The sequence below is a fragment of the Dreissena polymorpha genome, chromosome 14, assembly GCF_020536995.1.
Source record: "Dreissena polymorpha isolate Duluth1 chromosome 14, UMN_Dpol_1.0, whole genome shotgun sequence".
NCBI lineage: Eukaryota > Metazoa > Mollusca > Bivalvia > Myida > Dreissenidae > Dreissena > Dreissena polymorpha.
The window spans coordinates 2,524,538-2,551,342 of record NC_068368.1 but is presented as its reverse complement, the minus strand read 5'-3'; the positions used below and the strand labels follow the sequence as shown (position 1 = coordinate 2,551,342).

General features: G+C 37.1%; 1 protein-coding gene across 1 annotated transcript in view; it reads right to left on the bottom strand.

Annotated features, from left to right (window-relative positions):
- LOC127858112 (uncharacterized) overlaps nt 1–15,735 on the bottom strand; it is a 40,564-nt gene extending 24,829 nt beyond the window's left edge. The window contains exon 1 of the mRNA XM_052395009.1: nt 15,174–15,735. Coding sequence (XP_052250969.1) covers nt 15,174–15,221 — 48 coding nt within the window. The 5' untranslated portion in view covers nt 15,222–15,735. The remainder of the gene's footprint in view (nt 1–15,173) is intronic.
- Nucleotides 15,736–26,805: the final 11,070 nt, after the last annotated feature.

Below are 26,805 nucleotides of genomic sequence, written 5' to 3'. Positions count from 1 at the left end.
TCGTATACCCTAGTTAAATCGGCTTACCATGATTATATCTAATCGGCGGCATTGGTAATCGATTCTTCAATTAAATCAAATTCAGAAAATTCAGTGGTGAACTATTGTCCGTTTATAATTTATCATGTCAATGTCAATTCCGCCTGTCGGTCACGTGACAGAGTTCTGATACGATACCAGACGGACAATACTTTGACATTGTACAAGGTTCGCTGGCATCGATTTTGTGAAGGTCAATCATTAGTGTACAGTTGATGGGACGGAAAATTACAACAGTTGCAGTAATTATAATATATCTCGTTGCACTGAACTGTTTCATAAATGCTCAAAGGTAATATATTTATTTATTTTTTTCATTTTCGGGACTTAGCCAGTTCTTTCGTTGTTTCTTTTGATGGTGATTATTGGATACTGGTTACGGGAAAACAGGACTTAATGCCCGTGCGTTAACCCTTTCAGTGCGGGAACCGAATTTTGAAGTCCTTTGCAAACTGTTTGCTATTCTGATAATATTCTTTGAAAAAAAAATCGAAGAAAATGCTAATTTTAGAAATTCAGCAGACGACATTTTAGCAGACGACAAATTTCCCAGCATTCAAAGGGTAAATGTCTTCCCAGATTATTATATGCAGTATACACAGGTTTTACATGGACGACAGTTTTCATTTTTATGAATTTGTCGTTTAAATGAAGTCACCTCAAAACAAAAATCGACGCAAATGCCTTTTGCTCAGTTTTTCAAGAAGCGGCTTTGTTAAACTCCCCTGTAAAGAGCGAACTCGCAATCTCCGCAAGAATGACACCATATATCTTCTACCGCTACCGTTGTGGAACTTATTACTCTTGTAACAACTTTTTGCCATCTTTAGTGCTCGGCTCAAAACATAAACGCTACTTGACATTTGGAAAAAAATTACCGGTACTCGTAAAAAACTGCTATAGCGGCGTTAATGTTTTATGCTCTTTATCATGTGTATTAATTTGTGCTGGCATGTAATCGTATAGATAACCATTCATACCCTACATACTGCTGGTTTTAAAGTGTCATCTTAGATTTTCATGTGCAGACTGCACAGGCTTATCTTGGCCGACACTTTACGCACATGCATTAAGCCCCGTTTTCCCATAGCGCGGGGCATATGTAAGGTGAACGAATTGATGTTTCATGTTATAGTGTTTTCACACCCCGTGCCTCTTCCGGAATTTATATAACCAGGCAATCAAATGCGCAATGCAATTAATAAGCGTTTTAGAAATTTGAGACTGTAAGTTGAACAACAAAAGTATTGACTGCAAATTGATCGATGAAGATGTTATACCGAATACATAAAACAACAATAACTGCACAATGACGTTTACAATGTTTAAGCCGTGAGCAGAATAATTGTTAACCGGATATAATGCATTGACCCTTGCAAGAGAGTATTGTAAACTTTGTGGCGGAAATTGTAATTTGAGCTTCATTGAACAAGTGATGCGTTCTGTCTCACCTTAGCGCTTTATAGTACATATCTTACAATATTGATTGTCGGGAATTCAAAAATGTATTATTTCCGCTAATACCCCCAATACACTGACTCCGTTCGAAACACGTTCTGAAAAATGTGATTAAACGGGCTCGAACTGTGTGAGAACGGAGTGATCGTATACGTGTTACGAACTGTCTTCGAACGTTGTGGACGGCCCGGAACGGGGTTGAACGGTTGTGGTGTTTCAGAACTTTGAGCCTACTCAAAATTTTCTTCCGATCATCCCGTTCTACAATTAAACGTAGTAACAACGTACTGGAAACGGAACAGACGTACTAAGAACGGATAGGTCGTACTTAGGTCGAGTTAGGAAAGTGCCAAAACGTAGTGCGATCGGACCAAAATTACCTGTACGATACCACAACGATCGAGTCCTTTTCTAGTCCGTCTAATCCGTTCTCAGACAGACCGACCCCGTCCGCACAACGTCGAAAGTACGATCTTGTGTCGTGTAAATAAATAGAAAGTTTAAAATAAGTTCTTACAACGATTGCAACACGTTCTTTAAGTTCTCAGTAAGTTTTTAGTACGTTGTACTCGTTTTAAGGAGTTCAATGCAGTTGTAACAACGTTCAAACCGCAAATACAATACGTTCAGACAATGTGCATATAAATAGAGGGCGTTGTCTCAAAATTCATCATTTGTGATATAAAGTTGAAACATGGAAATCTTGGATTGTTAATTTTTTTAATGTTGGTTTCGTGCCATATTATGTTAGAAGCAGAGCAGCAATATAATGTTTTGTTGGGCCAAGAAAGAACAAATGTACGTCTCGTCGGCTCAAAGCGTGAAACATAAATGAGAACTGGCAGGAACGTAGTCGGTTTTATAATCGCCGTTCAGAACCAGGGCCATGATGACACTGGGTACCTGAGTACGTAATCACAAAGTCCCTTAGGTGTAACTCTAGGACACTCATTCTATTCATCACCCTCTTTCAATCTCTTGCTATGTCCAGTTTATTTCTTATCACATTAAGCTCTTAAAGTAACATACCAGTAACAGAAATACTCAAAATCAACGAATATTTCTAAAAAATGTTCATAAAATAAAGTTAACCCATAAAAAATAAGTGTTTTCTTTTAGCAATAGCCAAAATTTCAACGCTATAATGTATGGTAACATCGATTAGCAGAGATACAAAATATTCAGTTTTAATTACCGCAACGATATCTTTTCATACGACCCACGATCACTTACTTTGTACATGAACATGTGTTGAATATATTGTCCCGCAAAACCCCCAGAATAAGAGCATTTTGTATCTTGTTAAAATCTATGTTATCAGACCATATCTAGCATTGAAATTTTTTTGCTATTGCTGTAAGAAATTGCTATATTTTGATCTTTATGTGTTGACTTAACTGTACCAAATATTCGTTGATTTTTAGGGTTTATGGGCTTTTAAATATGGACATTTACGCCTAATATCAAAACGTGCTGTTTTTTTAATGTATAAACTCTTTTTTGATTAATAAGCCAATATACACCAACATCTGACTTAACGTCTTGAAGTCGAATGTTAGTTGTGCGTGGAATTTCATTTGCAAGATACGAGTATATGAACCCGCGGGAATAGACCATTATTAAAGAAAAGTATCACCAAATAGGAAATCAATACTAAAGTTATAATGTATCTGATATGTTATTATATATACATATACACCACATACCATAGTTAACAGAGCATTAGACTGGTGAATAATGTATTATATTGTTCTATACGTATACAGTCTTTTAACGAACGTGTTAGAAATCAAAGCGCTGAAGGCACTTAATTTATTCGCGGTTGAATAATCTTAGACGCAACTCAGTTTTAAAAAATTATGTTATAGCTTTTTATATCGCAAGTTTGAAATGACCACAACCAATTCAAATTTATAAAGAGTGTGTCTTAAAGCACAGGTCGAGATGTGTTTTTTTTTCCAAATCATTGATACAGCTAATCAGTGCGCACAGGCTAATCTTATTTGACATGCATTAAGCCCCGTTTTCCCTGAAAGCAGTCAATATGTACAGATTTCAGTGATAAACACTAGACTGGCCAACGTTGTCTTACAAGCTGTTAAATACTTTTGAATACATACACACTATGTAGTGTACCAGTGGAAACTATAAACAGGCAGATGCGGTGGTTGGAGCAGACGCTTCTAAGCATTCGTCGTCTGCTTAATTTTACTGCAGTTATCCATACAGGCAGTCACGGGTTACGGTTCCTAGCGTAGTTAAGCCCATACTGATTTGCTAACGCTCACAAATAAAAATGATAGCTGGAGTGGTTTAAAAACAAGAATAAAATTTAAGAAAAAAAGTATCTCTCAACTGGGCTCGAACCACTGACCCCTGGAGTAAAAGTCTATTGCTTAGACCACTTGGCCATCATTCAGTATTACTGTTTTTACACAAATATCATAACTACAACGAACATTTGCGAATCTGAAACATTTTGTTTCAATTTGTCAATTTACCAAAACGTGAAAAGGCCCCTTTAAGATTAACAAGGCCATCCAAATGTCCATACATGTATACAAGTTAGTGTTATTCGTACAATACCTGCAGACATTCATATTAAATATTCAAATTGTACATTTCTGCTTCTGGATTGGACGTTAAAATGCCGACAAGGGACAAATACTACTTTATATAGTTATATTATAGGAGAACTATCGATGCTTTTAGTTGGTTTATTTAATCATGAACGCTGTTGAATACATATATTCAGAAAACAAAGTTGAACAGGCGCTTTTTGAAAATCAAAAAAGATAAGTTTTCAAGAACCACCGTAATGCTAATGCTGTATTTAAAAAAGGCGAATATGTCTATATATGGGTCAATAAATGTTTCCACAAACGTCAATAAGGTTAAAAAGTCTAATAGTTGTATTGTACGATTGATTTCGATTGTTTTAACAATCAACCTATTAACCTGCTTACCCGCATTTAACTTCGCTTGAACAATGTAATACTTGTGAAACACTTAAGACTTATTGTTAGATGAACATTCATATATGTTGATGAAACAATGGAAGGTAAGCAATGCAGGTAGTGCTAAATTACAATCAATACAAATGTGACGCGCTCTGTGAAAAGGGGGTTTAATGCATGTGCGTTAAGTGTCATCCAAGACTAGCCTGTTCAGTCCGCATTGGCTAATCAGGGACGACACTTTCCGCCTAAACTTGATTTTTTGCTTAGAAAAGACTTTCTTGAAACAAAAAATGTCACAACAGCGGAAAGTGTCGTCCCTTTGATGTACTGTTAAATCAATTTATTCGTCTGCATACAATTTAGTGGTTTATAAAACGACTTTTACATGGACACGTACATTCGGAGATATATGATTTTAGAAAACATGCGGAATTTGCGTCGGTCATTTTCGGATAGGTTTATGAGCCTTGCTCTGTGAAATGGGGGTTTATTGCATGTGCGTAAAGTGCGTAAAGTGTCGTCCCAAATTAGCCTGTGCAATCCGCACAGGCTAATCAGGGACGAAACTTTCCGCTTTTTATGATATTTTTTATTTAAAGAAAGTCTCTTCTTAGCAAAAATCAAGTTAATGCGGAGGGCGTCGTCCCTGATTAGCCCTTGTGGACTGAGCAGCCTTATCTGGGGCGACACTTTACGCACGTGCATTAAACCCCCTATTCACAGAGCGCGGCCCATATGTAAATTCGTGGATTGGATAACACACGAAATAAAAATAATATCGTCCAACAAATAATAATAACTCCCCAGTATTTTGTTTGAAATGACCCCCAAATTCATTAATTTCATGCAGATTTCTACGCACATAAGAGACGATTACCCACTAAGTTTATTCAGATGTTCGGTAAGGATAGTATGGTTTAAAATAGAAGCATGTTTCATTGATCAGATTTAACATATCTGATGGGTTAATTAGTTAACACATAATACATAGAATGAAAGTCAATAATCACTGATAAATGGTAATCTGACCAAAATTTCCTTGTGAACACAACTATTCGAGATTGGAGCATCGCGTTACTTACTTACCAACGCAAATATTACAGTTTAAAATATTGACACATACAAAACAACAAAAAAAAACATTGAAATAAAGTACTTCTTATATCAACAGAGGCTTTATAATCCAAAACGACAGCTATTGAACACGCAATCATGACTGTCATCTGGGTTCATTTGCAAAGATACAAATGCGTGACCGTTCAACCTTGGGTATAAATTTCAGTGTAAAACATTTGCTATTGGGAAATAATCGAGTGCCGTCGCGTTAAAGTGTATTTTAAGATTCACGACTTAATATTCATTTTGGTCAATCTTGATGAAGGGGTTTCAGTGTATACTATTGAGATTTTGTGCTGTGGTAATTTTATACTATGCATTTCATCTCCCGCCCTCCCAGTTGCAACTAAATAGCTGGATATTGAAGATCTAATTCAAAACTCGTGGCAACTTCCGTGAACATGGTATGTTTACTACGTATTAGTGCTGGGACACAATCCAGGTACACACATAGTGCTGGGACACAATGCAGGTACACACATAGTGCTGGGACACAATGCAGGTACACACATGATGAGGCCTCAGACGTTGAAGATCCGTATAATTTTCGAAATACACACATCCCACCATCAAGGCTCACTGTATTCATGCAAACTATTTGTAGTTTAGTTACTAGTTGCAATAATCCAACTCCAAGCCATTGACCCTCCTGGTCTGGGCGTATGTACTCATAAAAGCGCAGAGCATTCAAGAAGAACTAGTTTAGTAACATGTTTATTGAGTTATCAAAACTTATTTCCTTTGAGAACACAGATCCTATATCCGTTTTTAATGATACACGTTGACCCAATTATTGAATACAAATGTAAAAACGAACAGTACTTAATGGCAAGCAATGTATATATAAATACCAACACCATAGCCCATAGCTAACAACGCATGAGATAAACCTGTAAATAATTCATTATTTTAATAGTCAATCAATGTTTAAGATATAATATATATAAACTACCAATATATAGTGCATTGTACAGGCTGATCTTGGACGACACTTTACACACATGCATTAAAACCCCTTTTCACAGAGCGCGGCCCATATCCTTTAAAGTGACCAAACAGTCTTACAAGTTATTGTTATTATTGTATCATCTGCAGTTATTCTCATTAATTATTCAAAATGTATTCATATATGCTGCTGGTATGGACTTTGTAAAGCCCACACTGGGCAAACAATATTTAATTTAGTTCTAGGCGAATAAACTTGACCTCTGCTTTTAGTCTGATTATTTTGGCATGAACAGTATTCAGTAAACACGGTGGAACGGGCGCTTTTTAAGAACCCCGGAGATAAGTTTCTGGCAACAAGTTAAACGTGTTGTGTTAATCTTGGCATACTATTTAATTGCAAACTTCCTACAGCTGTTATGTGACCATGGTGATATTAAACATCATCATTTAAACCATCGAACTAAACTATGAACCACTTAAACGTTCATATTGTTCTTTAACGAATATGCCTATGTTGGTACAATTAATGTTGGCACAAAAATCAATAAGGTAAAAGATTAATAGCTTTAATGTACAAGTGATCAAGGTCGCTTGAACAAGAAACCTATTCAAATGTTAACAAGCATTCATCTTTGCAAGAACAATTTGTTCCTTCAAAAACTATTGAATCAGAGATGCTATGGAAAGTTTACACCCTGGTATTTAATTACCTGATACATTCACGCATGGCAACATGCTAACCACTATTTAAAGATAAGCAGAAAACGGTTATAAATTACAATGAATAAAAAAAAGAGGACACTTGGAAGCGTAACAAACCGTTGAAATATCACTTTCCATGCGGTGAAATGCGATCACTTTTCATGTTTGTATGTTATGAATTCAACCGATTACCTTAACATACAGTGATTTGTTTGAAAGAATCTATGTATTCAATATGCGCCATGCAAATTCCTACTCATTGATAACCAACTAAATTTGTTCAGTTGTTGTTCGGTCAAGATTGTAAGATTTAAGAGAGGGGCATATTAAATTGGTCAGATAACCCACATATGCGGAGTAATTGATTAAATAAGTGTTACCGGATGGTTATTTTGTGGGTTCTATCGTGAAAGAAAAAAGCAATTTCGCTCAAATATATATTTAGTAATATTATTATAAATCATTGATTAATCAAAGATGTAAACTCTTTGGAAGTAACGCATCGAATCAATTAACAATAATATAAATAATAGACAAATACAAGTAATGCATGACCCGACGGTGATCATTAAAATACAAGCAATACAAAATATATTTATAACAACGAAACATCGAATCAAAATAATAAACACAGTAACCTGAAATATATATTTATTAATGATATTGTAATCATTAATATATCAAAGATGTAGAATCTTTGTAAGTAAAGCATCGAATGACTATAGCAATCATTCGATGCAGGAGATCGGCATTGAACCTATTAGTGCAAGGCAAGGGAGGGAGTGATCTAAATTAAATAATAAACTGCAACTGCATGGATAAGATGAACTGATCTTATTTTTACCTAGAGAAAAACGACCTTAACGACTAAATCGAATAAAGAACAGAATGAATTTATTCTAGTTTTGATAAATACGGCATAGAATGGTTTTAGACATGTTATTTAGAAGAGAGATTATGGTAATGGTTTAGCGCGAAAATTGCACGGGTTTTGTGTTTAAGAGTTTTTCGTGTTGTGGTATGTATGATTTGCAAAACTATTGAGTCGCCATTCGAGGGTGTATTTGACGGGCAAAATTAATGGAAAAGGAAAACGAAGGGGTGATAACCCCGCCCGCCCGCCCGCCCTTAATGGACATATGTATGTCTAAATAATTGGTTACATTATTTTTACATTTATTTTGCAATAATAAAGTCGATATTAAGTTTATTTTCAGTTCGGTTTTTAGTCCATGGGAAAAGAAAAATGGCAGTAGGGATGCGTATCCTGCTCGCGGTTTTACCTGAATCGTTTATCACTACCGATTATTGTATGGGGTGTATGTGAAGTCATGTACACTTCTCTTGATTGGTGGTGATGGATGAATCTTGCAGATAATAGCAGCATCTTTAAGAAAATTAATGTTTCACATCTGTAAATTTATAATATTTAAGCAACTTAACGTGATTGATGGACATTGGGGGCGTCCTGTGTGCACTTTGGGTATCGGCGACGATCAGTTTATTCAAACAATAACTCATGATTTTAGGTATATTCTTGCCGTCGAATTGTTATGAATAAATTTGCACTTGTTTACATGCCACACATGTGCATGTCAAGTATTCATAATTACATGCCCTACATCATTTAAATAGTATCGTTTCAGTTCTTTAGACATCTGAACAAAGATGTTACACCGTTTACAGTCGTTTCAAGACTCATCATTTGAGCGGTGCCATTGAGGTCGATTTCCATTTCACATGGAACACATACGGGCGTCAGAAGAATTGTTTTTTTGCATTTATATGTCGAAAGTCCTGTCAAATACAAGCACTCACTCCTATCTGTCGTTTGGTTATTATTTCTATGATAATGATGTTGAAAGGATGATGAGGATATGGTTGATAATGATGATGAGTATTTAATAGTATTTTGAGAATAGAGAATAATAAATTTACTCAAAACTATGAGTAACTGCATTTATATTCCCGTAGAAATCTCTCTCTCTGTCTCTCTCTCTGTCTCTCTCTGTCTCTCTCTCTGTCTCTCTCTCTCTCTGTCTCTCTGTCTCCTTCGGTCTCTCTCTCTCTGTCTGTCTGTCTGTCTGTCTGTCTGTCTGTCTGTCTGTCTGTCTGTCTGTCTGTCTGTCTGTCTGTCTGTCTGTCTGTCTGTCTGTCTGTCTGTCTGTCTGTCTGTCTGTCTGTCTGTCTGTCTGTCTGTCTGTCTGTCTGTCTGTCTGTCTGTCTGTCTGTCTGTCTGTCTGTCTGTCTGTCTGTCTGTCTGTCTGTCTGTCTGTCTGTCTGTCTGTCTGTCTGTCTGTCTGTCTGTCTGTCTGTCTGTCTGTCTGTCTGTCTGTCTGTCTGTCTGTCTGTCTGTCTGTCTGTCTGTCTGTCTGTCTGTCTGTCTGTCTGTCTGTCTGTCTGTCTGTCTGTCTGTCTGTCTGTCTGTCTGTCTGTCTGTCTGTCTGTCTGTCTGTCTGTCTGTCTGTCTGTCTGTCTGTCTGTCTGTCTGTCTGTCTGTCTGTCTGTCTGTCTGTCTGTCTGTCTGTCTGTCTGTCTGTCCTGTCTGTCTGTCTGTCTGTCTGTCTGTCTGTCTGTCTGTCTGTCTGTCTGTCTGTCTGTCTATCTATCTCTCTCTCTCTCTCTCTCTCTCTCTCTCTATATATATATATATATATATATATATATATATATATATATATATATATATATATATATATATATATATATATATATATATATATATATATTTATATATATATATATATATATATATATATATTCTTTATTCCTCCGATATCGAACATGGATAGTCAACAATCAATTATAAAGAGTCCGATGTTCCTTGTGAAAAATACTATTTGAGATCGGAGCAGGGCGTTACTAACATATTGTAAATATTACATTTTACAACATGGGCATACACAAATAAACATTGTGTTTAAGTACTTCTTTTATAGGCTTTACAATTCTAAAAAAACGACAGCTATGAGCATGTTATCCCGAATGTCAGATGTGATTGTTTGTAAATATACAAATACGTGACCGTTCAACCATAGATATCAAGCTATGTTTGCAAATCTTGATATTTTAACATAATCGAGTGCCCTTGTTTTAAAGTATGTTTAAACATTCGTGTCTTCAAAACGCGATATGTAAATATGTAGTTTGGTAAATGCTTATATTAGAACTTAGATAGATAATATTGAGATTTTGCTGGTGCATATTGCTGAGATCATATAAACTATCTTGCAGTTAAACCCATTTATGCCTATCGTCTAGAAAAAAGGCCTTGGCAAACAGCGTACACCCAGATGAGACGCCGCATGATGCGGCGTCTCATCAGGGTCTGTGCTGTTTGCTTAAAGGAATTTCTGTAAGAAATATTCTAAATATAGAAATAAATATACTAGACATCCCTAATTTTGGAAATAAATTGATCCAGTTTAGAAGGATGGGAGAGTCCACTAGGCACTAATGGGTTAATGATGTTTAATTAGTAAACACAAATGATTCCCTTAGAGTTACAAAGGATCGAATTTAGTTTTATTTTGCAATCAATACATGAAGAAATAACTTAAGAAAACAAAGGTGGACACAAGGAGTACAAATTGACAAATGAGTTTACTACATTTTACTGACAGTTAGAGTTACCTTCCGTTGCAATAGAGTAAGTAAGTCGATTGACGTCTACGCAAATGGCAATCCGATGAAAATTATTTCACAATATCTATTACAATTGCACCCAGTGTCTACTATAGAATAATATACAAAATTACATCAAACTTAGACTGGCAATAAATGTTACCAGTGGTTATTTTGGGAAACGTAAACATTTGAACCAAATAGCTCCATTAATAAACAAGAATAAAATTAAAGAATAAAGTAATCCACAATTGGGCTCGAACCATTGACCCATGCAGTACAAGTATTGGTATATCCACTCGGCCATCCGTGCTCATACAGTGAGTGGTGTTTTTGTTTTCGATAACAACAGAACTCTTCAAATTATTGAACCACAACCGCATTTATTTTCACGGTATTGCATGTTTTATAAGATAATGACAAGCGTGTTCATTTGCACTGCATATTTTATAGGCCTATGTTTCAGCCTATGTCTGGTCATTTGCACTGCAACTTTACAACCAAAGAGCGTTTGCGTCGCATGGATAAATAAGAAATTTTCATTAATGTTTTCCATTTAACGTGTAAAGACGTCATTTGATTTAAATTGAATTCACTGGATCAGCGTTATGTTAAAGTCAAAGAGTACGGGGAAGTCGGAGGACTTTCTTGAGAGACACTCAGAGTGTCATAGTAATAGCAGTGAGTGCAAGACGTATAAAAAGCCCAGCCAGTCAAGGATAAAAACAAGAACAAACTTATCAGGAGAGACCTGAACGAACTGGACGAAGAAACTAAGGTGGAGTGGCTCGGCGAACGCATACGACTCACACTGAAAAATATCTATTATCGCACAGGGATAAAGGAAAGACAAATGCATTCTTGGCCGAGAAGCCTTCGTTCTTGACAACGACTACCGATTCGGTATCGGTTGATCCACACAAGATATTAGTGGTGGGCAAAATTAATGATTGGCCACTTCACCGCGTCCTCACTACGCTCTATGCGTGTCATCTAAGACACCAGTGCAAACTAAGCATGTGCTCGGCATTGCTTCTGCGTCTTTGTCGTCTGCAGTGCGATCGTACTGCATCCGAACCATGACGCCGTAAGAACGAAGAATCTCAGCGATAACTTTGAACATATCCGAAAGACACCACTCTGATAATGATGCCTCTTAATGAGGGAATGTGTGTATATACGAATATAACACTTATGGTTAATACGATGATAATGATGATGAAAAAGGTAAATGTAGTGGTGTAAATGATAATGGTGATGATGGTCGTGTTGACAGAAAGAAGAAATTCCGAATATAGCTAAAATACATATACAATACATACGTACATCTACAAATTCCTGCTGACAGTAATTTGATATTAAATATATTGTTATCCCCAGTTTAACCATCTCGTAGTGATCAACATTTGATGGTATCTAAATACGGACACATGTACCGAACTTTGGTCCTGGTTTATCTCGCAAATACCGCGCTGTCGTCTACGGGGCACAGGCAGCTTGTGAAGTTTTTGGAATGCACGGATTCTCTTCACCTTAACCATAGGCACAAAGTGGAAAATCTCGTCAGTTACCATGTAACTAAATCACGTCATTTCTATTAATTTTAAAATATTTTGTTTTTGTTTAAACACAACTAACGAGACAAGCCACGACAAAACAACGCGAAGGTGGTATCAAAGGTTTGAAACAGAATGATAAAGACTTTCAATATCCAACAGTTGGAAATGTTTCAAAACTTGTCAAGTACTATTCTTGCTTAAAGTAATAATTCCAAATGTACAATAGGACTTAAAAATCCCCATTCACGTAAACTTATAGTTATACTAACATGAAAAGTGATCAAAGTGTATAGGTTGCGGTATAATATATACAACTTCCAAAAACTCTCGTTAAAACTTACAAAATCAACGTAAAAACAGGTTTAGAAGTTCATATTGCCAGTTTAAACATTAATAAAAGCCCTTAAATTTAGCAGATATTATCACTATAGATTGCCGATATGTTACATGCTCAAACCTCTGTCTTGTTTTTATGACATTTCTTTTGCTATTATTTATATTTGAGCCTCGTTCTGTGAAAATGGGTTTACTGCATGTGCGTAAACTGTCGTCCCAGATTAGCCAGTGCAGTTTGCACAGGCACATTTTCAGCCTAAACTGGATTTTCATCAAGAAGGGGTCTTTCTTTAAACAAAAAGTGCAATAAAAGCGGAAAGTGTCGTCCCTGGTTAGCTTGTACAAACTGGACATGCTAATCTGGGACGACGCACATGCATCTAACCCTCTTTTTACAGAGCGTGGCCCATTTTCTGAACAAAATCGATATAATGTTTTATTTTTGCTTGTTGATCGACGCTATTGCGACATATTTACAATATAGTTCGTGCAAAGTACGAAATTGAGTCTTATACATTAAAATGATGGCTCTTTGATAAATATAAAAACTTTATTTAGTGATGACAATTCAACGTAGAGATAATATTTAAGTGATTCTAAAGACGTCCGATTTTGACCCGTTTAGTACGTCACATAATCGTTTAGCATCATTTTGTCTTCCATGACATAAAATCCATATTTGAATATATTCTTGATGAGTTACACTATTTTTCTTACTTTCATTCCTAATAGCTTTGTTTTTTGTTATAGAGTTTACCCATTCTGCACTGCCGAGAGTTATTTTTTTACCTCAGTAAATCAGTAAGTATAATCACAATAAAAAGCGAAATATAAATGTATAAGCGGTTTAGAAATTAGAGATTTCGATTTGAACAATCAAAGTATTCGTATTTAAATGGTCGGTGCAACCTGTTAACCCATTCATGCCTAGCGTTCTGAAAAAAGGACATTGCAAACAGCGTAGACCCAGATGAGACGCCGCATAATGCGGCGTCTCATCTGGGTCTGCGCTGTTTGCTTAAAGAAATTTCTGTAAGAAATATTCTAAATATAGAAATAAATATACCAGACACCCCTACTTTTGGAAATAAATTGATCCAATTTAGATGAATGGGAGAGTCCACTGGGCATAAATGGGTTAAATACGCAACACAACAATTTTATCAGCACATCGACAAAAGGTACGCATACACAAGTGTATACTGTTGAGAGTAAAATCATAATTACGCTGTCTGTCATCATTGCACACTTATCGGATTACAATAATCCTTGCAAGATTGTTTTTTAATCTTCATGGTCGATATTGTTATGTGCTTTATTGAACGAGCGATGCGTTGGGCTCCACTGTAGCGCTTTAAAGTACGTACATACTTGATCATTTTCTAAAGGTAAAGGTCGTGGTAACGGAATCTTTTTTGTAGGGGCGGGGGGAGGACAGAGAAGATAACTTTCAATATATAATTAAGGGATGTTTCGTTTTAATGCACTTTAAGTTATTTTCTTCCGAATTGATAATGTTCATTGATGATACTCGAATATGACCAGACTACGTATATGCACAGGCCGCGAATTGCGTAAGACCCATTTTCGCATGACGTGGCTCATTAAAGATTTAAATCGTTGTAAACCGTCCAATAAATTATGTGAAATTTCAAATTCAAACGTAGACATCAATGTGCTTAAATCCCTTTGAAAAGTATATGTCTGCTTTTACATTAAACATTATTATTTCTTGATAAATAGTTTTGATTTAAGTATTATTTCTAAGGCACTAAAGCTTACATCGGAAAGGAATTCTGTGATTTTAGCTGAAATAGCGGTATGATTTCAAGACTATATTATTGACAAGTAGATATCTGTCTTTTGCTGATTACAAACATTTGAAAAGTTATATATTAAAATCTAAACCATGATGTGTAATTTGTGATTTTTACTACAATATTTACGGCTATGGTCCATATATAGTCTGACCCGATCTATTTCTTTCTTACATTTTCTAAATAAACTATAAATAGTTAAAAGTATAAAAGTAAATTATAAAGAATTAAAGCGAGATTATACGAGTTTGTCAAATATTTATGAATTAATATCAAATGTGTAAGAAGCTTATTATATATATATATATATTTCAATATAAATTAAAATAAAAGTTAAGAAGAACATGTGTCGCAAAATGCGAAATAAGCCAGATATTCAATCCTGAAATTGAAAACGGCTGTACAGCATACATGTACTATGTGAACCTTAACTTAGTTTAACGGTTTATTTGAATTCCTGCAACGATATCTATTCATACGACACACAAACACTAACTCCGATTATAACTACTAACTGAAGTGAAGTCTGCAATTTTACAGACAATATTTAATATATAACAAAAAATGGGTTGTTTGCATATACGTAACTTTCCTCTAAGTTACCCGGTACTTACAGATATCAGTCCGGCTGACAGCGCCACATATGCGAGTTTCGATTCCATGGTCTAGTCGCACCTCACGCGCACGTAACATTTCACCGGCATAGATGTCTGTCATTTACTCATTGGCGGTATTTTAAACTATTGCATTTATGAATAGTTGTATATTATAATTATGTGGAGGGTTTATACACAACACAAAATAAACACGTACTTGATGTTAAGAACTAACACCGTGTTTGGTTTCAGTATGATAGAACACATCACTCATATGCATTAATAAGTTATTTCACAGCCAATTTTTAGGATTTCACATACCACGGAAACACAGTGACAGTACATTCACATCTGTTTCGATGTCTGTGGAGTAAATCCTTGTCACAATCAATGTCACCGATTATCACATATAATTCACATTTATTTAACAATAATAAAATAAAATGCTCATACACGTTGTATGTATTTCACTGGAAACCTCTAAAACGGAACCCGGACGTCACGGGCTGTCACTATTTCTCATTCAGACTGATTAAGAGGCTTTATAAAACCCTGATAGAAAATCTCAATGTCAGGTAGAGAAAATCGATCGATTTCCGATCGTTTATCCAGCGCGGTATATTGAGTCGTTTCGGTTGGTAACACATCGATAACGTGCATCGGTTTAAAGGGGGTATTGTGCGGAGTATCACTTACATGTTATGGCTTTCAGGATTTAAACGCCATTTATTGCATTTGTTGTTTTTTCCTAAACTTAGCTTCTTTCTGAGATAAATCAGATTCATAATAGAATAATCGATGTGAAGTCTTTCAATAAAAACAATAAGTACCTTACGTCGCCCGTGAACGACCTCGTCGAAGACGATTTTCTCAACCAGCTGCAGTGTATGCGGATGCCCTCGAACCGCCTTATTCTCCCGATAAATTCGTATTTGGAAGAACCGCCCGTGTCTCATCCCAGCGATTTTCCATCGAAAGAAAGGCGGCAACCGTCCATACGAAGGCCCGCCAAAGAACTAGCGGTTATATTATCCGAAAAAGAAAAAACGAAAGTCGTCGTTATATTGTCGTTACAACGCACGAAGGCTTATATAAAGGGTAGGTACAGACCCGATTGGCCAGCATTTTTTTACCCATATGGACGACGCGACCCTGAAATACGTCAAGAACCGCTACCTTGCACTGAACGCCCCGTCTAAGCCTCCGTCGAACGAAGAACCGCCATCGCACGTACGGAACTATCATGACCGACAAAGGCGCCCCATGTACTGTTAGAAAAAAGGGACGATGCAGACGAGGGCTCAAATTTTCGTGAAACTGCCTGTGACTTCAAGAACATTTTTACTCTTCGTGTGCTCTTACCTTATAAGTATTACCTTATAGGCGCATCGCAATTATTTTTTTATACATTGCAGCGAATTTTTGATTGGTCATTTTTTTAATTTTTTAATATTTATTTCCCGTCGGTTGATTCATTGTTATTTATAATTTAAATTACTTCCTTTTTATTGTCAGTAATTCATACTAGTTATTTCTATTTTTAGAGTAAGTGTATCCGTTTCAAAGTAAATGTTTATGAAATATATAGTTACAACATTCATGTTTAAACAACAATTCAACAAAGAACAAGATACATGCTAAAAATATTATGTTCTTCTATATAAAACAATGGCTATCTATCTTTTGATACTTTTGATAAGTCAGGCCTTAAATTCATAAACACTTCCATTTTTAGAGGAATATGCCATCTGCATACACGAGGACGAGGGTTACGGACGGAACCACGACCAAAGAAGATAACCGGCATGCGGACGTAAAGATTCGTTACACGCGGCGTGTAACGTTTGGGAGGGCATTACTGACAGAACTGCGTCCGGATTCAATGATTGATACATTTGATGCGTACGTCGGCGCATTCGGCATAGGGGCTTCTACACGCGGCGTGTAACTTTTTGATGGTTTATGGACGGGGGACCACGACCAATATACGGACGGAACCACGACAAAATGAGATCGACCAATCGGAGAGCTCAAATCGGAAAGCTTTTTTTCATTGGTCAACTCGTTTTATGACGATATTTGTAGTCGTGTTTCTCTCTAATCGTCTGTCAATGATCGAGAGGCCGAGGCGATCGGACGCGTTTTTTTTTTCCAGCTGATTTTTTGGATGAACGCCCACGCCGGGTATGCGGATACTTTGATAACAGATGGCACTTCGATACCAGATAACAACAAAAGCCACGCGCGAGAGTTGAGTTCTTCAGCTTTTTTGCATTTATGTTCTGTCCATTTGGTTTTCAGACACGTAACATTGTTTGGTCGACTAATGGTATAGTACTTCGTATTGCGGAGCAAAAAAGTCGTGAAAAAAAAGTGGAATATAAAAAGAGATAAAATTTCATCGATAATCGTCATGAATTCGATGATCAGTACGTATTTCAACAAAAAAATATTTGGAAATAAATCAAGAACGTGCCAACTAATAAAAATAAAAGATCAATAAGTCCATCAATGTTACAACATGTTAAATTTAAGTTGAATAACGTATTTGAGGAAATTCAAATGTTTTAAGAGTCGGATGCCAAATGTTCATGGACACTTCTTTTACCGATCATCTCAAAGACAATGACACTTCGATTCCAGATAACTCGACACTTTTTACCAGATATAACACACTATTTATATGGCAAGCGAAACGCATATAAATTCCCTAAACCACGGTTTAACAGTTAACTATATAGTTAAGAGACTTTGAACCCGGGTTCAAAGTGCCGTTTGCACATTAATTCCTCAAACCCGGATTCAAGACTTTGAACCGCGGTTTAAAGTGTATCTAAATATAGATACAAATCTGTTTTCTGAGACAACCAATCAGCGGAGCTTAAACCACAATTAGAAGGTAAATGCCGCGACTTCATTGGTCATCTCTTAACTATAGGGTTAAGAGACTTTGAACTGCGGTCCAAAGTCTTAAACTGCGGTTTAGAGGCGCGGAATGCACATTAATTATTTAACAGTTAATTATATAGTAAATACACTTTGAACCCGAGTTCAAAGTGTCGTTTACACATCAATTCCTTAAACCCGAGTTCAAGAGTTTAAACCGGTCCTCTCTTAACTATATGGTTAAAAGACTTTGAACTGCGGTTCAAAGTTTTAAACTGCGGTTCAAAGTTATGGCAAGCGAAATGCACATTAATTCTTTAAACCACGGTTTAACAGTTAACTATATAGTTAAGAGACTTTGAACCCGGGTTCAAAGTGCCGTTTGCATATTAATTCCTTAAACCAGGGTTTATCATTTTGCTTGCCATACAAAGTCTTAAATTGCGGTTCAAAGTCTTAATCTGCGGTTCAAAGTCTTAAACTGGGGTTAAGAAGCGCGGAATGAACATTAATTATTTAACAGTTAACTATAGGGTTCAAAGTGCCGTTTGCAATTTATTCCTTAAACCCGAGTTCAAGAGTTTGATGTGAAAACGGTTTGGATCGGGGCGAATCGAGGCCGATCGGTGTCTAAATCGAGCAATTTGGCAAATAATGGTCTTCGACTTTTTATTCTTCTTGTTTCTTGTTGGACACGATCCCTTTACGCTTGTTTTGAGCATGTTCAAAATAAGCGTGGCGAGAGCGTAGAGCTCTCCGATCATGAAGACTCTACCGCGATCATACTGCGCTTATTAAGACTCTACTTCGTTTCACCTGCGATTTGTCACGATCGACCACATTTTCGGCCACGCTTTGATCGTAGTAGAAGCTGCGTCTATGTGTTAATCTCATTTATCATTTAAAGACAAGTTTATTATTTAGGCAATTATTTTCGGTCGTCACTTGAAATATATTACTTCAGAAATAAGCATTTAAATCTTATTCAAAATTTGCACTACTTATAATATTAATTATATAACTTAATAGTAATAAGATTTTTGAAAACGAACAACGCGATTGGTTATATTGCACATGTCTATGTAATTACGTTATGTATAGATTCCCAATGTGGCGGGCTTGACAATGCAAATTGATTCGTACTTCAAAATGTTTGGTAAGAATAGCCATAATATACATAAATGCATGCCATGTACAAGATAAAACTCGGTTATTAGAGTGCCCAATGTGTTGAAAGTCTCCGAAGTGCCCTATATCGGGAATCAAAGTGTCCGCAACTCCATGAATACGATTACCACCTATTAAAACATGCTCTATCTTCGTTTATATTTCATTGAATACTATCAAAATTTCAGTATTTGAAACACAGTGATTACTCTACATGCTGGAATATCAAACAATTTCTTGCAATATTTCTAGGTAGTTTTATTTTGTTGAAATGTTTACTGTCCATCCAGTTATGCTGTTTTCCGACCGAATTTTCTATTTTTGGGGGAAAAATCTACCATTCTTTCGTGATGTTTTTCTTTGCAATAGAAAAGGATTCACCATTTATAATCTCGACCATGCGCCTTGTCTAAAAAACTAATCTGTATGATATAACTTAAAAAAAACTGATGAACTTACCTCTCGCGCGTGGCTTTTGTTGTTATCTGGTATCAAAGTGCCATCTGTTATCAAAGTATCCGCATACCCACCATGAAGCCGTCGAAACGGTCGCCTACAACGAAAGAGACCGCGGTTTAGAAGGGGGGACGCTGTTAAGACGAATACCTACCAGGATCTGGTTTGTGTCTTAGATGAGTAGTTTGACCCACTACTTTTTTGTAGTATGTTGTTTAATTTGGCCCGCGCTACACGCTAGTGTGTGTGTGGGGGGGGGGGGGCGGAGGGCGTGAAATAGTGTGTTTGTTGCCACATATTGGTGATAGGACTCGAGAGCGTGTTGAAGTTCTTGGTACTGTTTGATGGAACCCGCGTTTACAACCGCCAAACTGCTTTCTTCCGTGCCCGGACAGCTCTTCTCGTATCCCTGCAGCGATTTTAACGGTACAGGATCCGAGATACGAACCTCTTTATCGCAGTAATCGTCCATGTCGGATTGGTAATCGCCTTCGTAATACCGTATTACTTTGACGAATGTGTCCAGCGCCGAGTTCACGTCCTTATTGGACGCGCGTATAACCGCGGCGTGAGACGGGAATGTGCCCATGATGATCTTGTAGAAGACCATATTTATGTTGCTATCGGTGCATTTTTTCCGCGCTATCCGAGGTAGACTTTTTGAGAATCTCGCGACAGTTCAAGTGCAGGATCTTCATCCTAGCGTCCGCGTTTATGTTCTCCAAATCCAGAGCGTGGAAAGCGACAAGCTGATCCTCATGTTTATCTCCTCGGGATTCTCGTTAATCAACCACCGCTCATAGTGTATAAAACCGTCTCGGGTCAGTCCGTCGGCGCAGTCGTTCCTAACCACCGCGCTCATAACGAAGTACCACAGCTTCGGTATCGATTAGCATTGCACGACCAAATCGTTCAGAACACCATAAAGATCTATAGGTCCGATTACAAAGACTGGCTGTTTATCACGCGACCCGTGGGTTCGGCCGGTAGACCTCGTGACTTCTTGTATTTCGGTACAACCAATCGATACCATGGGATCGGTCACGAACCCGACAATGATCGCGAGAAGAGTCGTCTTCTTATTAAACATTTTACATCGCAACCGCCACGTATTTTTATCGTACGCGTAATGTCCTCTAAGTCGTCCGGCGTGCACCGATTTGGAGATGAAAATATTAAAGCATCGCCCGTGTCCATCAGTTTTTTTTCCACGGGTATCAGTAAACAGTTCCACCATGATGCTGTCTTGTCTTCGTCGGTGTTTCTACTCATCACCAAATACTTCGCTGGTACTGGCGGACGCGGACGAAACCGATGTTACCGAGGCGCTTTTAGAATACTCGGCTAAGTACGTAGACTTGGACCGCCTAGAGAACCAAGACGCTCGCGAGTCCCTGTACACACTGGAACGAAGGATTCCGAATATTATGAACGCCAAAGCGGTCACGCCCGAGGAAAAGGAAAACAAGCGTTTCTTCTAATGCGAGGCGTTTACCAACGAGCCGATTTCCTGGCCACGGTCGATATGTTGAATTGTCTGGACGACTCGGCTCGCGTTCAAGCGGACGTTATAGAGCGATCGCGTCAATTCGAGGTGGCAGCTTCTAGGCTTATGACCAAATCTAACCGACTGATGCAGGTAATATACTAGGAACCCTAACCACTTGTAGTGACCGACGTGCCGCGATCAATCAGAAACGAGGAGCGGTAAAAAGAGACGCCTTTAATGGCTTGATCAGACTACTTGTGAGCCGTTAATTGGATAATAAGATCCTGGGGGCGTGAATCGTCCGAATATTCAAGCTGATGCATCCGATGTCAGTCTTTGCGAGGCGCTCGAGACGAAACGACGTGTTTTTCTTAAAGCTCAGCAGCAATAAAGACGATGGATTTCGTTTGGGACTTTATAGTTTCCGAATCGGCGGTGGCACCGACCATGTACAAGTACGCGATCAAACCACCCACCACCTTTACGGATACATCGTACCCGGTTGATGGCCGCGTGTTCGCCGCTGTTTGTATACCCACGCCGCTGCTGTTGCAGCTATTCTTGTTAGAGTGTGACTTCATATGTTTGCAGTTATGATTGATTTAGATGCTACCGCACGGCGAACAAGAATCGTTTTTCTTGGTTCCATTCAGAACGATAATGTACTGGGTTTTATTATTTTACACCGCGAAAGCTTGTTAGTGAACGTGCTTGTCACTTGACTTATTTGGGTTCATGGTTCGTATTTAGGTTTGTTTCTTGGTGAAACGGTATATACAATGAATGCAGTTGATGTTTACTATTTTAATAAACAATACAATGCAATTAAAATATAATACATTTACAATTGTTACATTTTGATTACATACAATGATCTATATTGATCAGTACATAAGGATCGTTTGACTATGTTTCTAAATCAGGCTCACAGTTCGTAAATACTATGACTTTTGGTACAGGATACACTGTTTGTTTACATTCATAGTTCATACTGCAAAAGGCTCCACTTTTGATTGATTCAATTACTACATAGTTTATATGTTCTGTGCATGACCTACACAGATCAAACATCGCTAGTTTTTCTCCGTTGTATAGATATTTAATGTCATTTGACTTTCCATTTTCAACTCTGATTGCTTCTGCTGTAGCCGAGAAATACAATGCAAGAGTTGTCTATCCTGTGTTGCCAATACTAACTATGACGAACATGATTTTTTTTTATCATAACACCGCATTGATATCTGCCTGATATAACGTTGCCTGATATATTTTTTATCATAACACCGCATTGATATCTGCCTGATATAACGTTGCTTGATATATTTTTTTATCATAACACTGCATTGATATCTGCCTGATATAACGTTGCCTGATATATTTTTTTATCATAACACCGCATGGATATCTGCCTGATATAACGTTGCCTGATATATTTTTTTATCATAACACCGCATTGATATCTGCCTGATATAACGTTGCCTGATATATTTTTTATATCATGTCAACAGGAAGTTCTTATATCAGTCAATGTTTTGAGTTACGTGGGATTTGCAATAAAGTGAACAATTTCTATCAACATGAATCAGTTTGAACAAAACAAACAATTTGATACCAAGCACGTGCATATTTTATTCTAGTTTGAAGTCATAAATCACAAAAAACGTTTATTTTTTAAAAATCACCACATCCTGCACTACAGAAATTAAACGACGTCATCAATTGGACAATGCATCTTAAATCTCGATAAAGTCATTGCACTCGCATGTGTTGCACAGAAAGTCAAGACAAATGATCACTGTATGCTATTAAAATCCTCAACTATTTAAACAAACGATTTAACACGCCTTTGTCAATATAGACACCATCATCAAAAAGTCCATTCCTGATCTCTTATTCAAGAAGTTTATAATTAAAGCGGGTGTACTCTTCCCATTCGTAGTGCAAACAACTTATTTTCTCAATACGGTTTTAAAATAAGCGATGATTCGTGTCGTCTTTTCGAACGCCGTTGATGTATGTCGACGTGTAACGTTACTATCCCATCGTTTTGTAATATATCAGGCACGAATAAAATAATTATTATATTATTCTAAGCCTCGCCTGATATATTACAAAACGATGGGACAGTAACCTGCTATGCTCTATATCACATGCCATACCATGTTGGCCATGTAATATTACCATTTCGAATATTTTTATGTTACACAAGTGTTATATAATTTTTAAGCGTTTTGTTGGCTTAGTTTAAGTTCGATTGACCAATCGCATTTTATTGTTTTGATAAAATTATGTTTCTCAGTCAAATGACGTCACGAAATGTAAACAACATTCGCGAATCATCATTATGTTTGCGTAAATATTGATTTAATTCGCTCATTTAAAAGCATGTGATAAAAAAGATCTTACACTCGTTGTCATTTTTACCATATTTTATTAAACTCGTCCAGGAAATTTGTTAGTAAGCTCGCCAAAGGATATCATTTTGTTTCTCTTTAAGTTCCATTACCTTTTGCCATTGACGAAATTCCATGTTGACATGAGACTCATATCTGGCTTTTTTAGCAGATTCTTCTTTGATGTCATGTGCGTATTCATCTATCTTGCGTTTGTTCATCACAACACCGCTGCCATGCTTTTCTAGTAAGTTTGATTTACTCATGCCTGACAGTACATCTTTAACTGCTTGTTCCATGTCACACTTTCTTTCCGTTGATTTGTATTGTTCCATATTCTTCAAAGTCGCAAGTTTTTTAACAGTAATTGCTGTTCTGTTCTGCACTAGGTCTAGCTCGCGTACAGCTTATTCTCAGGACAAAAACCATCAACCATCGCCGGGTTCGACTCATTTTTTAACAAGGAGAGGGTAATGCATGACAAAAAAATACACACATAAATCGAACAAAGTCCCAAGTCGGCGGTCTCGTAAAAAAGGGGCGCCGGAATGCTCGACCTCCATTTATTCCAGTCGACGCTCGTTTCGTAGGGCCGCGAACTCGTGGTAGTCCACTGTAAAGGGTGCGACCGACTAAATTCGTTACTCGATCCTGTCCACCCTCCCTTTTATGTAAGACTCCAAGCCCCTCGGTCTTTTTTCGCGGCCTCGTACACGAAACGCGATCACACAGAGATCGGAAAGGAAATGCCGTTTGCCCCGAAAACGGGCGGTATTTTGAACGGCGCCTCACCCACGCATCCTCAGTCGAATCTCCAAGACATCCACGAGTATTCGCCTTCTTTCTCCCGCCGCTTTTTGCCTATTAAATCCCGTCCCCGCTCAACCGTCCTAGCACGGCTCCATCGGGATGACACTGCTCGTCCGGAAAGAACTCTATCACCATCATGTCGTTCTCGACGTTGAACAGCTCGCGAGGCTGCGAAAAGAACTCGTCGACGACTCGCAGTTGGTTCATCCGCCCCAATCGATCGCCAGACGGCAACTCCCAGAACTGCCCGTCGCCGCGCGTTAAGGGCAAATTGCCCCCGTAGCCGAAAAAAGCCTTCCACATCGGTATCGTTGGTAAATTTATAAACGCAACACCAAAAAGGTGATTCCAGATTTCATCGATCGCGAATGACTAACAGTTTTAACATTTGCGTTATTTTTTCCCAAATGTACGTGGGAAAAATATATAAATACTTTGCAATTGCAAATGCGAAAAAAGTTTTGAATTGTTGATATCAGAATAGGGAATACACCATTAATGCAACTATTTTTAGTAATTATAATTTCAAATATACAAAGTCCCGCGGAGTCGGTTATTTAAGCTATTGTACCAATAACCACAAAAAATCCATTTTGATTGTCCCAATCGATTAGGAACAAGAAATATCTTTGAAAAGATATACGGCGTTGATATTGTAATTTTTGCGACCATTGAAGGGAGATGGAATAAAGCGACCATGTATTTCAATGAAGGTAGTGAGTGATAATAAGATAATATAGAAACGAAGAACAAGAAGAGGTGAAATTGTATGTTTTATTGTCAATAAGTATTGTAATGACTAGGTTTTCATAATTGAACGAGTAATACATTAGTTTCAATAGGAAAAGAAAACATATTCGCCACTGAAATACCATGAACATAATGCTGGAATGAAATAAAAGATAATGTGTTATAATGTGTAAAGATGTTAGAAGAATGTAAACATAAAATATTCATTATTGCAAGCATCATAGTGATATGAATATTTTGCAGAAAGACAGAACATGATATAAAAAATGAACAAAAAAAGTACAAAGAAACATATTTACACTAATAAACGCAACTATGGATTAGAATAAATCAAAGACAGATATATTTCCAACACCTCCATATTTCCTTAGTATCGGGGGCTACCGCCCCCAAGCCCCCGCTTTGTCGATAGTGGTAAACAACTGCGTACCGGTATAGTGCAATCTAGCCTGTTTTTGTGTTGTTTAGTGTGACCGCTACGGCATGTAAACAATAGCTTCTTTTAATTGTAGAGACATGTGATTAATGCCATACTGCTACGTAAACTAAGGAAAAACGTTTCGATGTAATGTTTAGAGGATGTTTTGTATCATGACAGTTTTTAATTTATTGCAATTTGAATGTAAACATAAAAGACTCAATATTGCAAGCATCACAGCGATATGAATATTTTGCAGAAAGACAGAACTTTATATAAAAAATTAACAAAACAAAGTACAAAGGAACATATTTGCACTAATAAACGCAAATCTGAATTAGAATAAATCGAAGACAGATATATTTCCAACACTATAGATTTCCTTAGTATCGGGGGCTACCGCTCCCAAACCCCCGCTTTGTGGATAGTGGTAAACAATTGCGTACCGGTAAGTGCAATCTAGCCTGTTTTTGTAGTGTTTAGTGTGACCGCGACGGCATGTAAACAATAGCTTCTTTTAATTGTAGAGACATGTGATTAATGCTATAATGCTTCGTTAACTAAGGAAAAACGTTTCGATGTAATGTTTAAAGAATGTTTTTTAATCATCACAGTTTTTATTTTATTGTAATTTACATGTTATTAACAATATATTCATATTTTTGTTCAAATGAAATGCATCCAATGTTTACGGTGATTTTTGTATTATTAGCCAATGCACAATTCGGATTTATTCATTTGGGACCTATCATGAATGAAGGTCATCTAAGGTCAAACGTGACGTTCAACAGCTGCGCCGAAAAGTTATTGAAGTGAACGTTTAACGACACAATTAACGAGAACTGGATATACACAGCGAAATACATTGTAATTTGAAGAGACCGGTGTTTATCTATCTCATTTAGATAACGATTATGAACACATACAACGGAGGAACGTAGGTTATAACAATATATGGTTGTTTAAGAAAACGGGCTATTAAAAGGCGACTTTGACGTTACTTCATTTTGAAAGCTAGGGCGATGTATTTCGACAACAACATATCTGTTTCTTTTAACCCATTTATGCACAGCGTCCTGAAAAAAGGACATTGCAAACAGCGTAGACCCAGATGAGACGCCGCATAATGCGGCGTCTCATCTGGGTCTGTGCTGTTTGCTTAAAGGAATGTCTATATGAAATATTCTAAATATAGAAATAAATATGGTAGACATCCCTAATTTTGGAAATAAATTGATCCAATTTAGAAGGATGGGAGAGTTTACTAGGCATGAATGGGTT